We start from the raw sequence: 13,388 nt of genomic DNA, 5'->3' as shown, positions 1-13,388 counted from the left end.
GTTTGGCATCGTCTTGTCTCATAATGTCATCTGATGAACACCACGATGAAGTGACTGTTTAAATACTAATTCTAACCGAACCAGGAAATGTATTGGCCAATTAAAGGATTAAACACTTGCACATTTAGAGAATTTTAGAGAAGAGCAAGTTGTGCGAAATCATTGAAAAGTTGGACATGTAAAAGTTGAGAGAGGTTCAAACTAAGTTTATCGACAAACGTGCATTTTAGGTCCATTCTGATATTTAACCTAAAAGTCGAATATCCCTAATTATTGTGAGTTGTATATGTTACCTTCTATATCATTTAATGAATTTGTTTTTTATGTTTTTTTTTTGTGTTTGTCTTTTTTGTAGCTACCAATTCTAGCCCTATCGGTCATCAGTCTCTATTTCCTGGAGCTAACAGACATTTTCCAGCCAATGCATTCTGGGTACAGCTGTAATGACAAAAGTCTTTCTCTGCCCTACATCATACCCCAAAAAGAAGTTTGTCCTCTGCCTCTGCTCTTCGGCTTGGCATTTGCCATTCCCACTGCGACTGTGAGTAGAATGTACTTCTCGAGTCACTGCATTTACCTGCTTAGCTCATTTTTAATTGATTGATAGCTTTTGTTATCTACCCAATCTCTATATTTGTTGTGAGATTTGAGCTATAAAAAATATGTTTTAAGATAATTGATTTGTCGTTAAATAATGAAATATGGCTTTTTTTGCACTGATACTTCACAGCAAGTCAGTTTTTGGATTTCTGTGTCGCTTGTGCCTCTCGTGTGGAGTTTGCTTGCTCTCACTGTTCTTTCTTAGTACTCTGACTTCCTCTTAGTCTAAACAGGGATGTGAAATTTGTTTTAACAACAACTAGAGTTATATCATGATTCGTGGCTCCCGATTCTTTTAAAAGACCGTATTGGTTCATTTAGAATGATACAAGCCGAAGCGATTGGGTGGCATCTTAATGCTTCATTGGCGAAAAAGTGAGTGACTATTTAGAACATGTTTGTGTTTGTTAAAGGCACTGTATTTGAACCACAATGGTGTCTTGATCATTTCTTATACCTGTATTTTGTCTTCTATCATCCACCATGATGTGTTCTTGTCAGCCGGCATGATTAGGTGACGTCTCAGAAACATGAATTTAACTAATTGCCTTTGAAAATTATTTTAGATTAATATATTTCTTCCACATGACCAATTTGCAGAGCACAGACTAAGAAATCTAATTTTAATGCAAATACACAAATATCTGAGTTACAGTTATACCATAGAAATATATGGAGATGTATAAAAAGCAACAGGGATGAAAAAATTTGACTTTTTGATTTACCAATATGCAAATATTTGGATCTATGGACTGCCTGCCTACCTTCATGTGTGAAATTACAAGTATTTTTTTGTGAGCTGCATAAGACTGTGATGACCCAGAACAATTTACATAATACCGGCGACACACCTACTCTAGCCACGATTTGGCGACCTGCCTGCGTAAATCTCCGACAACTTCAAGTGATAACCAGGTTCAATGGAAACACTATCATGTCAGAAATAATAAAATATTGTTTATATGTTAAATAGAGCTGCACTGTTGTTGGATGCACAAATTAGTCTTCGGTGTCAAGATTATTAGGGTTCTCTTGATAGCCAACGCATTGATGATTGTTTGCCGCCACTTTTACTGTCTTCAAATGTAAAAATCTGATTCACGTTGGAAAGAATTTCACAGTAAAATATTTTACAATGCACCAACTGTAATTTATTTTAACTGCATAGCACAATACTTTGAATTAGAGTATAGTATTCCTTCAGTATATTACCGTAGCATAACAATGAATGGTGTTGTAATTTTACACCGCATGTACTCAAATATATTTTAAAAGTACATGACGGTATTTTGAATTATTGTCCATGATAACAGGTCACATGCATCCACCATTATTCGCCTGCCTGTGCCAGCTGAAAAAAAGGAGCAAGTTACAGTGTTCCGCCGACGGCCCATTTGGAGGTATTGATGGGGAAACGGAGCAATATTGAAAAGCAGGGGTGGGGAACTCCAGTTCCTCGAGAGCCATATCCTGCCTGTTTTAGATCCTTCCCTAGCCCAACACACCGATTCAATTGTTCATGATCGTTTCAGGCCTCGACAGAGGTTGCGGATGAGCTGATCATTTGAATCACTTGAAAATAAGGCCAAAATTTGTGCCTAATAGCAAAGTAAAATCAAAATGGTGGCCTTCCTGTCAGGTTTAGGGTATGACTCTGAAAGACTTTTTTGTCGGTCTTGGGGACTTGCATATGTCTACCAATTTTCAGAGATCGAGATGAAAATTTATAGTGAGCATTACTGAGCCATTTTTAAGAAACTGTACAATAGCTCTCTGTGTGTTTTTGCTAGGCCTGATGTGTGTGAAAAGTTTACAACAGTTTTCATCTAAGTTTAGATCAGGGGCATCCAAAATTGGTCCTCAAGAATATAGCTCCAGAAGACTTTTTTACAGGTCTTGTGCTGTTCTATAGGTCTCCATATTTTCACAGATCTCGATGAAAGGTAGAACCAGGGATGCTTAGTAAATTAATAAATAAATAAATAAATAAAGCTTTATAATGCACCCTGTGCTAAATAAATAAATCTCGAAAATATAATTTTAATGTCAGCTCTGATGTGTGGGCAAAGTTTCAGGAGTGTTCGCCCAGGTTTAGATCCTCAAAAACATAATTTTTCTTCACAAATGGTTCATCACCATAGCAATGGCGTGTGACAAAATAAAAAGGTTGCAAAAACGTTTCATCTTAAAAATAGATCAAGTTTGAAGACGGTCAGATACATTCTCTTGTAGTTTGTTAAAAGATGACCTCCATAAAAGCTCCCAAAAAGGGCGACAAATTCCAAAGTAAATCAAAATAGTGGACTTTCAGTTACATTTACAATATGGCATCAAAATACTTTTTTTTTACTGTATATTGTGGGCCATTACATGTGCCTCCCAATTTTCGTACATGTATGTATGAAATGTACAACCAGGAATGCTTTGTGAGGTCGGAATTTTTAAAACGAAAATTTGATGCCCCACCCCCTTAACATACTGTAGTATGTCAAAAACATTTTTTTCCCCTGTTGTTAGTTCAGTTGTTGAGATGCCAAAACCAAGTTTGAAATTACTGGAATTAACCGTCTCCGACAAGGGGGAAAGGTATGACCCCTGTAGATGTGCCAAAATGTTTCTGTACATTTTCGGGTATAGCTAGTGCAACCTTTTTTGTAGGTCTGATGGTGCTACATATGCCTCCCAATTTTAGTAGCCCTAATTCAGGGGTGTCAAATTCATTTCAGTAGCGGGCCACATTGTCGTGTCCGTTTCCCTTGGAGGGCCATTATGACTGTGAAAACATATCATGAAGTCAACAATCATGGTTTATTCAATGATTGTTTAAGTTTGTGTAATGAGGGGATTGGTAACAAGAACATGCTAACAATATCTCGCTTATTTATTACATATGAGAAGTTGAAATTTCGGTACATAATTTAGCAATCATCATGGAAGTTGGCATGTTTTTTTTTTTGTTATTAAACTTTTTATTGAATTTTTTCAAACAGTTAGAAAAAAGAAAAACATGGTCACGTGTTTAAGTACATTGAACCACACCAGTTCCGGGCATCGAAATAGTACATACATACATTGACATCCCTGTGAAACGGGTTACAATTACTGCCCTCCCACATATACAATGTCCTGAACACTGCGCCATATGAATAGAAAAGTAATGAAATAAAATAAAATAATAATAATAATAAACAAAAATAAACCAACTTGAGTGGAATGGGGCCAATAGGGTAACTCAATTATCTGTTCAAGCACTTCCTTAGGTTTCCGTAAATTTTATCCAGGTATCCCATAATGTCTCAAATTTCTCTTGTTCGCCTCGAAGAGTAAATGTCATTTTCTCCATTTCAAAAATTTCCCCAACCACCTTAGTCCAGTCTTTGACTGTTGGGGGATCTTTTGTCAGCCATCTTCTTGTGATTGCTTTTTTGCTCGCTAACAGTAAGATGTTGTAGGTGTATTTCTGGGCAAAGTTAATGGTAAAGTCAGGTTCCAGTCCCAAGTACAGGGCTTCAAAGGTCGGAGGGACCACTGTTCCCATAATCCTACCCATAGTCATCCTTATCTCTTCCCAGTATTTGGAGATGACCGGGCATTCCCAAAACACATGAAAATGTGAGGCTTTGCTATTACCGCAAGATCTCCAACAGGCTGTATTCATTCCTTGTGAAGTCTCTTGGGCCGGAACTCTAAAAAACCTGACAACATTCTTCCACCCAAATTCCCTCCAAGAGAGAGCCGATGTACATTTCCATTGCTGTGCTATTGTTCTCTCCCATGCTTCCAGTTGAATTGAAATGCCACCCTCCTTAGCCCACTTATTCTTTATATATGTTGTATCTCCACCTTCTAGTACCTGCAACTCTTTGTAAATTTTCGATATAGTACCCCTTCCAGGATCTGACCCATAAGATAGTAGGAATATCTTGATTAAGCCGAAACCACTTTGTTGGACCCATCCTGTGCGTAGAGATCTCTCTAAGTAATGTCTAAGCTGCAAGAATCGATAGAAATCTTGATGACTCAATCCGAAATTGTTTCTAAGATCTTGAAATTGTCGCATCCCGCCCCCCTCAAGGAGGTTTCCAATCCATTTTTTAAATCCTGTATCCATTCTGTTTGGTAAGAAATCTGAGTCATACCCAATCCATTTTAGAAGCAAATATGGGCTATTTTCTTTGTCTTGCTTTAATATTCCGTGCCACACCTTAATTGAGGTTCTTATCCAAGGGTTAACACTCTTAAGACAGTCGATCAAACCAGGGTCCCCGATAATTGCTTGTAGTGGAATATCACTAGATACCTGACATTCAATGTCTTTCCGCTTCGCACTATAGGATGGATTACAGATATTGGCCAAAATCTTTACTTGGGTTGCCCTATAATAGTTTAACATATTCGGTAGGGAGAGGCCTCCCTTTCTTTTTGCCAATTGTAGAGTCTTGAATCTAATTCTTAGCCTCTTCCCTTGCCAAATAAATCACGATATTACTTTGTCCAACTCTTGGAACATATCCTTGGGTAAGCCAATTGCTAGAGTTTGGAATAGATATAGTAGTCTGGGCAGCACGTTCATTTTAATCGCTTCCACTCTTTGCAGTAATCCAAGGAATGGAACCAGGTTCCATCTGTTCAAGTCAGCTTTAATATGGGCAAGGAGAGGGGAATAATTTTCAAGCATAATTGTATCTAAATCTTTTGGAATATTCACGCCTAAGTACCTGATCGACTCTGAGTCCCAGTTCAAATTGAATTCATCTCTCATCATATTGCTCGGAGAGTACTTAAATGACAATATCTGAGTTTTATGTATATTAAGTTTGTATCCCGAAAATCCTCCGTACTCCCTGATCGTAGCAAGCAATTCCGGGAAAGAGGTAGATGGTTTCCCCAGAAATATTAATATATCGTCCGCAAATAGGGCTAATTCATGAGTATCCTGTCCAACGGTTATCCCTTCGATCTCGTCTTTCTGCCTTATCCACTGACTTAGGGGCTCTATAAAAATGGCAAATAAGAGTGGGGAAATAGGGCAGCCCTGTCGGCATCCCCTTTCTAGATCGAAAAAATCCGTAGATCCTCCATTTATCTTTACTTTTGCTATTGGCCTATCGTATATAGCCTGTATAGTTCTTATAAAATCGTCCTTGAATTTAAATCTACGTAGTACCTTATATAAATATGACCAGTTGACAGAGTCAAAGGCCTTTTCCGCATCCAATCCCAGCAAAACTGCTTCTAAGTCATGTGCCTTTATATGAGCAATTATGTGTAGGGTTCTTCTGACGTTATCCATAGTCTGTCTTTGCCTAATAAAGCCGGTCTGATCTAGGTGTACAATATCTGGAAGTATCGATTCCAAACGTCTTGCTAAAATCGATGTAAAAAGTTTATAATCTTGGTTCAAGATGCTAATTGGACGGAAATTTGCACAGTCTGTTTTGTCCTTCCCCTCTTTTGGTATCAAAGCAATGATCGCCTCTCTCCAAGAGGGGGGGATGGTTCCTTTTGCTAGGACCCAATTGAATGTTCTCAGTAGTAGTGGCGATAAAATGTCACTGTAAGCCTTGTACCACTCGGAGGGGAATCCATCTGTGCCCGGGCATTTATTCGGCTTTAGTCGGGAAATAGCCTTCTGTAATTCACCCATAGTCACTTCAGCCATGAGAACTTCATTTTGATCTCCTGAGACAGTTGGGAGGTTGAGTGACTCCAAAATAGCGTCGGGAGCTCCCCCATCATCAGGGACCCTTAGAGAATAGAGATCTTTATAGTATCTTTCGAAGCAACTTTGGATATCCTTGAAGTCATGTTTCATTTGTCTGGTACAGGGATCCTTAATTTTATGTACCACCCTCTCGGCTTGTTGTTTCCTTAATTTATATGCCAGGTTTCTCGCCGCTTTACTACCCGCCTCATAGTAATTTTGTTTTAAGAAAGTAAGTTTTTTCTGAACGTCTAGATCATAGATATCTTTTATCTGATTTTTAACTGCCTTAATTTTTTGGTCCACTTCCGATTGAACATTTTTTTTGTGTTGTCTCTCCAATTGCTACAGCGAGTTTTCGAGTTTCTCCAATTTCTCCAGTCTGGATTTCTTTTGCGAAGCCAATTTTGCAATAATTTTCCCTCTCAAAACTGCCTTGCCTGCATCCCACACCATAATTGGGGACACCGCTCCGTTGTCATTTTCTGACAAAAATAGTGAGATTTCCTCTTTTATTTCCTCCCTCATCTTTCCCTTAAGTGCATTTAAGTTAAGCCTCCATGCCCATGGACCTTTATTATATTTTACTTGCAGATCTAAATAAACTGGGCTATGGTCTGATAGGTCCATTATTCCAATTTTACATGTCCTTATAAGGCTGAGATCTTTACTGTACACGAAAAAGTAATCAATCCTTGAGTAAGTATTATGTGGCGCTGAGTAAAAAGTGTAATCTCTGGTAGTTGGGTTAAGCTCTCTCCATACATCACATATGCCCATCTCCTTTATCATCTTTCCCACTTTCTCAGCCACTGGGTTATTGTGCTGCTGTGATGTTCGTGACACGTCCATTTTGAAATCCAATCTTATATTAAAGTCACCACCACATATGACCAATCCTTGGGCCTTAGTTATCATTAAGTCAAAAATATGTCGGTAGAACCCCCACGATGCCCCAGGTGGAGCATACACATTTATAAGGGTCACAACAGATCCCTCCATTTTACCCACAATCATATTGTACCTCCCTTCCTTGTCTTTAATTTCTGACTGCAACTCAAATATTACTTTTGTAGAAATAACAGTAGACACCCCCCTCCTATGTCCTTTCTCGTAGGAGGCAGAAAACACCTGCTTAAATCCCTGTCTTCTGAGTTTCAAATGTTCCAAGTCATTTAGGTGGGTTTCTTGCAGAAACATTGTCTACCTTGTCTTTCGCCATTTTGCCCAGAATTTTGCTTCTCTTGATAGGATTTAGGATACCTTTCACATTGTACGAAGCGAACCTAAGTGGCATTTTGTGACTCTCCATCAAAAAGTAAACAACACCTATTGCTTAAACGACCCATTTTCCACTCGAACTCTGACATGTTAATGAAGAAAAAGAAAAAAACAAAAATAGAGCAAGATCTGAGAAGAACAAACTCAGTAACTTGCGAAAGTTCCGCCGAGTAAACACTCCGCTGTGAGGTCTCAAATTTGACCCCAAAAAAGCCAGGATCTTCTGCTGGCTCGGAGGGGAAGCTTCCACTACAGTTCCCTTGTAGAGGGCCCTCCGTTAGTCGTCGCTCCCCCAAACACATTTATGCTTAGGAGTCCAAGCGTCCCCGATCATATCTATGTATACATACACGCACACATAAGTACACACACGAACAGGCATACATACTCATTGACTCACGTATACTCTAAAGCATAAACACCTAGTTGCATTTCACATATACTGTACATATACGTACATACACCCACACACATACTATATATATATGTATGTATATATCTATTCCCCTACATACCTTTCCACATGTTCCTACAGTGCTTACTAATACACTTACTCACATACACCCCTGTGCAATCATACATAACTGTCCACACACCCATTCATACCCCGACAAACTCAATCATACACCTGTTCGCGTATACACCAACACACACATGCTTACACCCATGCCCAAGCATATTCACACAAAAACCCAAATACTGTTCAATTCAACTAACCCTTGGTTGTCCCACAGTGGAAAATCTCGTCACCTTGTCAGGCTTCAATAATTTTCATTGTCCACTCTCCTGTATGCGGCCAGTTTTTTTTTGAAACCCCCACGTGGAGCTTCCAGCTGTTGTTCCTCACCGCTCGCAGACCGATGCCACAGTCTGTTCTTAATTCTGTCAATCCAGGTGGTAGGAGGTTTGTATACAGCCACGGGAAAACCCCTCTTCAGCATGTCGGAAGTGGCCTCCTGCGCTGAGTTGTAAAGGCACGTTTCTCCCTCGTAGAATACTCTCATCCTCGCTGGAAATGGAGTCTGAAATCGTATCCCTTTCTCCCGCAGCACCTTCTTTGCCTCTGCGTATTCCCGACGTTTCCTCAGGGTCTCTGGAGCATAGTCGTGGTCGACAAAAACTCTCTTCTCTTTGTACAAATATCCCTTCTTGTGCCAAACATTACGCAGGACCTCCTCCTTCATCTTATTGCTGGCGAATTTTACTATTATAGACCTCGGGGGGAATCGGCGGGAGGTTTACGGCCGAGCTTTTCTTTAAAGAGATGTTCTACAAACGCTATCATCGTTGCCGAGTTGGTCTCAGCCCCCTCCTCAACACCATAAATTCTTATATTGTCCCGTCTTGCTCGTCCCTCTTGATCAGTTATCTTATCTTGCATTTTAGCTTGTAGCTGTAGCAGCTCCTTCGTAGCTTCTTCCAGCCCCAGCACTCTTTCTTCCGTCTCTGAGATCCTCGTTTCGACGTCATCTATTCTGTTGTTAGTCGTCTTAATTTCGTCCTTGATTTCAGTGCGTGTATTGGCGCTTTCACGCCGGAATTCCCTTAATTCCTGCAGGATCGCTGATAGGTTAGCTGTAGCCTCATTAGCCCGTAGCTCCCCGGGTTCGTGCCGGCCGTCAATGTCGCTTGCGGCGCGATCCTCTCCGTCTGAGTGGGTTATTTCAAACCGTGAAACCGACTTCTTGTTTGCTTTAGGCATTTCGTCAACGCCTTTAAATACAAATCAAACTCGTCAAAATACTAATAAAGTACGGCGTTGCTCGAAGTGATCGAGGAGCTCTGCAGCCGTGCGTCCTACTCCATGACTGCCATCCGCCTTTCCCCGGAAGTTGGCATGTTTGATTTGCTTTCGTGGGCCACATAAAATGATGTGGTGGGCCAGATCTGGCCCCCAGGCCTTGAGTTTGACACCTGTGCCCCAGTTCAATTGTACATTTCATTGTAGAACTTTAAAATATAAAAATTTTCACTGGGCCCAATGTGTGTCCAAAACCTGATGAGATTTCATTCATATTTAGGTCCTTGAAAATGTGAATATACCTGTATATGACAATAATAACAACAATAATAAGAATAATTTCTACAGAAATAATCAACTTGCTTGCCAGGTCCGAAGTTTGGCGAGTTTTTGTCCATATATAGGGTCTCAAAAATCAGATTCTGTGAGGAGAAGAAGAAGAACCTTGCAATGTTCGTTCCCCAGGCCAGAATCTCAGAAAAAATCCTGGAGCCTTATATGCTATTGTGGACGTAGGCTAAGTTGCCTTCTTGAAAGGTGTGTCTTATTTGTTTTGCAGCCATCTTGATTGACTTTGTTGGTGGAAGAAAGGCAGGCAGCTGTCTCAGTGCAAGTTCCTCAACTTCATCTGTGTGAAGTCATAGAAGAAAAAAAGTGATGGAATGGCAGACCTGTGATTTTGTCAATCTGTAGCCAACTAAAACAAAACCTAAAACTCACAGCGAAGGCGCACAGGTGTCACCAAAATCTATTTGTACCGGACCTAACAAATTTACTTGAAACACTTATGTTTATGTGATAACTGGCATACACGAGGTTTCTACTAACCCACACACACGCACATTGCTGTCCACTACACATACATGCAAATTGTGCTAACCTAATGTTTGGAAACTATGTACCTTGAATTATCCTGAAATTGACAAATTACCTGGCTAACAAGCAAGATAACTAAGTGGCTAGCACATTAGCTGGTAACCTTTGACCCAAACCACCTAGCTAGCTGGCAAGCTCAAACATGAACATGGCTATTGTTTCATTTATTGATTGGGTGAATGACCAAGAAAAAAACTGAAAAGCTGTAGCTGTTTCAGTGTGTGTTACAATGCTAACAGCTAAATAGCTAGCTACCGGTATATTGTAAGTCACATTTACCAAAAAGCCTTGAGAAGGGAAAATACTATTTCAAACGATAACGAAACACAGACAATGTGAATTACGGTATATACATTGTGTGCACAAAATCATAATTTACCACGGCAAGAGGAAACGTTCTTCCAGGGGTTTGTGCCCTCACGGAGCTGGCAAGGTGTGAATATTTCAGTTTTTCAGTTTGCCATGGCTTTATTTATATAGCACATTTCATACACAAGGCAACACAGTTGTGCTTCACACAAGCATCAACAACACCGAAAATAATTTACTAACAGAACTGCTAATGGCATTCAGAAAAAAAAGCAGAGAAAGAAAAAAGTAGTTTACCAAAGTTACAAACAGAACAAACAATGAGAACATTTCAACACATTAACAGAAAAGTTTTAAAACTATCACAAATAATGTCAATAAATAAAAATGGGTCACTAAAGTTAGAATCAAAAACAATTATAAATGTTGAGAAGACCGTAATAAAAGGTATTGGGAAAAAGCAACAGTTGTAGTATGGGTTTAAAAGCATTTACACAATAATTACGTGGAATTTTGCCGATGTGATTGGAAGCAAACAACCGATTTTCTCATTCAATTCCAAATATAATTAACCCATAATGGGTAAAACATCTCAAAACCCATTGGTTGAGTAGATCAAACAACCCATCTTTGGATGGAGATTTTGACCGAGCTAAAAAATAACCCAAAATGGGTATAACATCCATCCATCCATCCATCTGTCCGTCCATCCATTGTCTGAGCCGCTTATTCTCATGAGAGTCGCGGGTGTGCTGGAGCCTATCCCAGGTGTCTTTGGGCACCCATGGTTGCCAGCCAATCGCAGGGCACACAGAGACGAACAACCATCCGCGCTCACACTTTCACCTAGAGCGAATTCAGTGTATGATTAACCTAACATATATACAGTGTCTTTTTTTTTCTTTAATGTTGGATGAGCTTTTTAGAGTCTTGTAACACTTGACAATTTTAGTCATTTCAGTGTCTCCAGGAGTCTGCAACCCTATTATAGGAAAATCAGTGTTGAAAATGGATGGATGGCTGTTAGTCGGCATTCAATGTTCCTTCTACTTTGTATGTTCCGCAGTTTAGTGCAGCTTTTGTCAAATGGACAGAACCGACTCGTTTCTGTGACATTAGTGCAGTCATAAATAGTTATTGTAATCTGGATGCAATACTGAGCTCTCCAGTGAAACATTGCACAAACTACTTTACTTGTTCTTCCTTTTGTTTAGATTCTCATAGGAGAGGCTGTTCTCTTCTGCTATCTATCCAGGAGGTCCTCGACTATGCAGACAGAATCAAACATCACTGCTGCTGGATGTAATTTCAACTCCTACATTCGCAGAGTTGTTCGCTTCATTGGTAAGGAACACAGCAGTATACTGTATGCCTGTTTTCAATTACTACAATGAACCATAGGATACAGATAAATGATAGTAAGGATGGGTACCTTTCACATTTGAACTGGTTCTGTTCAAATTCATGGTACCTAGGAATCTATTCCGAAATCAGAAGCAATGTTCCTTCGGATTTTCCATTTGTCTGAGCATTCACACAAAGTCATTGGGCATTCTTTGGACCATGGTGAGAAACAAACCAGTATCACACCCATCCAAAACCTGAGATCTTAATACTGTAAATTATACGATGTAAGCATGTTCCAAAACAATTCTAACCACCTATATATAGCATATATCAAAACATAGGATATCATTAAAATTTGTGAAAAAGCCTGAGTTTCTAAGTGTCAGTTGAGGATTAAGGATTTTATGCCACTTCATACTGTGTCATGAATCAGCCCAAATTTACTTGAAATCAATGTCATTACATGGGAAGTTTGTAATAATCGTCATCTTTGAAATAAATTATTTCTTCAATATTTGCAATTGTATTCTGGCAAATAAAGTGAAGAGTGACATAAGTGAAGCTTTTCATCAGCAATATGCAAGTATAAAAATGGTTGAAAAAGTACACAATAAATTGTTGCATAATTGTCATGTGAGGAGCAGAATTTGGACTCAGAAGGAGCTATGACTTGGAAGTTGACAAATAAAGTCTTGATCAACACAAGTACACAGGAACAACGGAGAGCAGGCGTGTATGCAGAAGACACGGAAGAGAGCTGACACTTTGGCTGGGGGAAAGCTTGACGTACTGACTTTGTGCCACTGAGAAATCCGAGTTTACAGACTGTGAGACATCAAATCTATATGACAAAATAAAGGACCAAATCATGAAAGAGCCACAGCAACTGCATAGCAACTGAAACATTGAGGAAAAAACAGTCACAACAATAATGTTATTACTAATCACTGTAAAAGTGTTAAATTGTTAGATAATACTCCTCAAGAAGGATTTTTAAGACTTTACCGAGCCCAATAAATATTTTCAATAAAACAATAAATCTAAATATTTTTAAAACACTCAATCGGACAACTACTTTGTGAGCTGTGTGCAGCAATTATGAAACGAAGATAATACCAAAGCGTAGTTAACTACTGATTAAACGAAGGAAGAAGGATATTTAGCCCCTTGTGGATGTGAGCCCATAAGGTTTGTGTGCCTTTTTGTTCGATCAATTGTCTTCATAATGGTTGTCTTTCATTTATTGTTTTGTAATACTATTTGTATTCATATGTTTCATGTCCGGGCGGCCCGGTAGTCCAGTGGTTAGCACGTCGACTTCACAGTGCAGAGGTACCGGGTTCAATTCCAGCTCCGGCCTCCCTGTGTGGAGTTTGCATGTTCTCCCCGGGCCTGCGTGGGTTTTCTCCGGGTACTCCGGTTTCCTCCCACATTCCAAAAACATGCATGGCAGGCTGATTGAACGCTCTAAATTGTCCCTAGGTGTGAATGTGAGCGTGGATGTTTGTTCGTCTCTGTGTGCCCTGCGAT

The 13,388-nt window shown here is 39.6% G+C and overlaps 1 protein-coding gene across 3 annotated transcripts in view; it reads left to right on the top strand.

The window, feature by feature from the left end:
* Positions 1–13,388, top strand: part of LOC147195556 (phospholipid phosphatase-related protein type 4-like) — a 95,868-nt gene that overhangs the window by 19,738 nt on the left and 62,742 nt on the right. For all 3 annotated transcript variants that reach the window (XM_086129567.1, XM_086129568.1, XM_086129569.1), the window contains exons 2-3: positions 356–541; positions 11,726–11,855. In XM_086129567.1, the coding sequence (XP_085985693.1) occupies positions 356–541; positions 11,726–11,855 (316 nt within the window). The remainder of the gene's footprint in view (positions 1–355; positions 542–11,725; positions 11,856–13,388) is intronic.

Source organism: Hippocampus guttulatus, chromosome 14, assembly GCF_054856545.1.
Source record: "Hippocampus guttulatus isolate MCC_2025c chromosome 14, RoL_Hgut_1.0, whole genome shotgun sequence".
In the NCBI taxonomy this organism is placed as follows: domain Eukaryota; kingdom Metazoa; phylum Chordata; class Actinopteri; order Syngnathiformes; family Syngnathidae; genus Hippocampus; species Hippocampus guttulatus.
The sequence above is the reverse complement of the archived record's forward strand: the minus strand, read 5'-3'. Positions and strand labels throughout refer to the sequence as shown.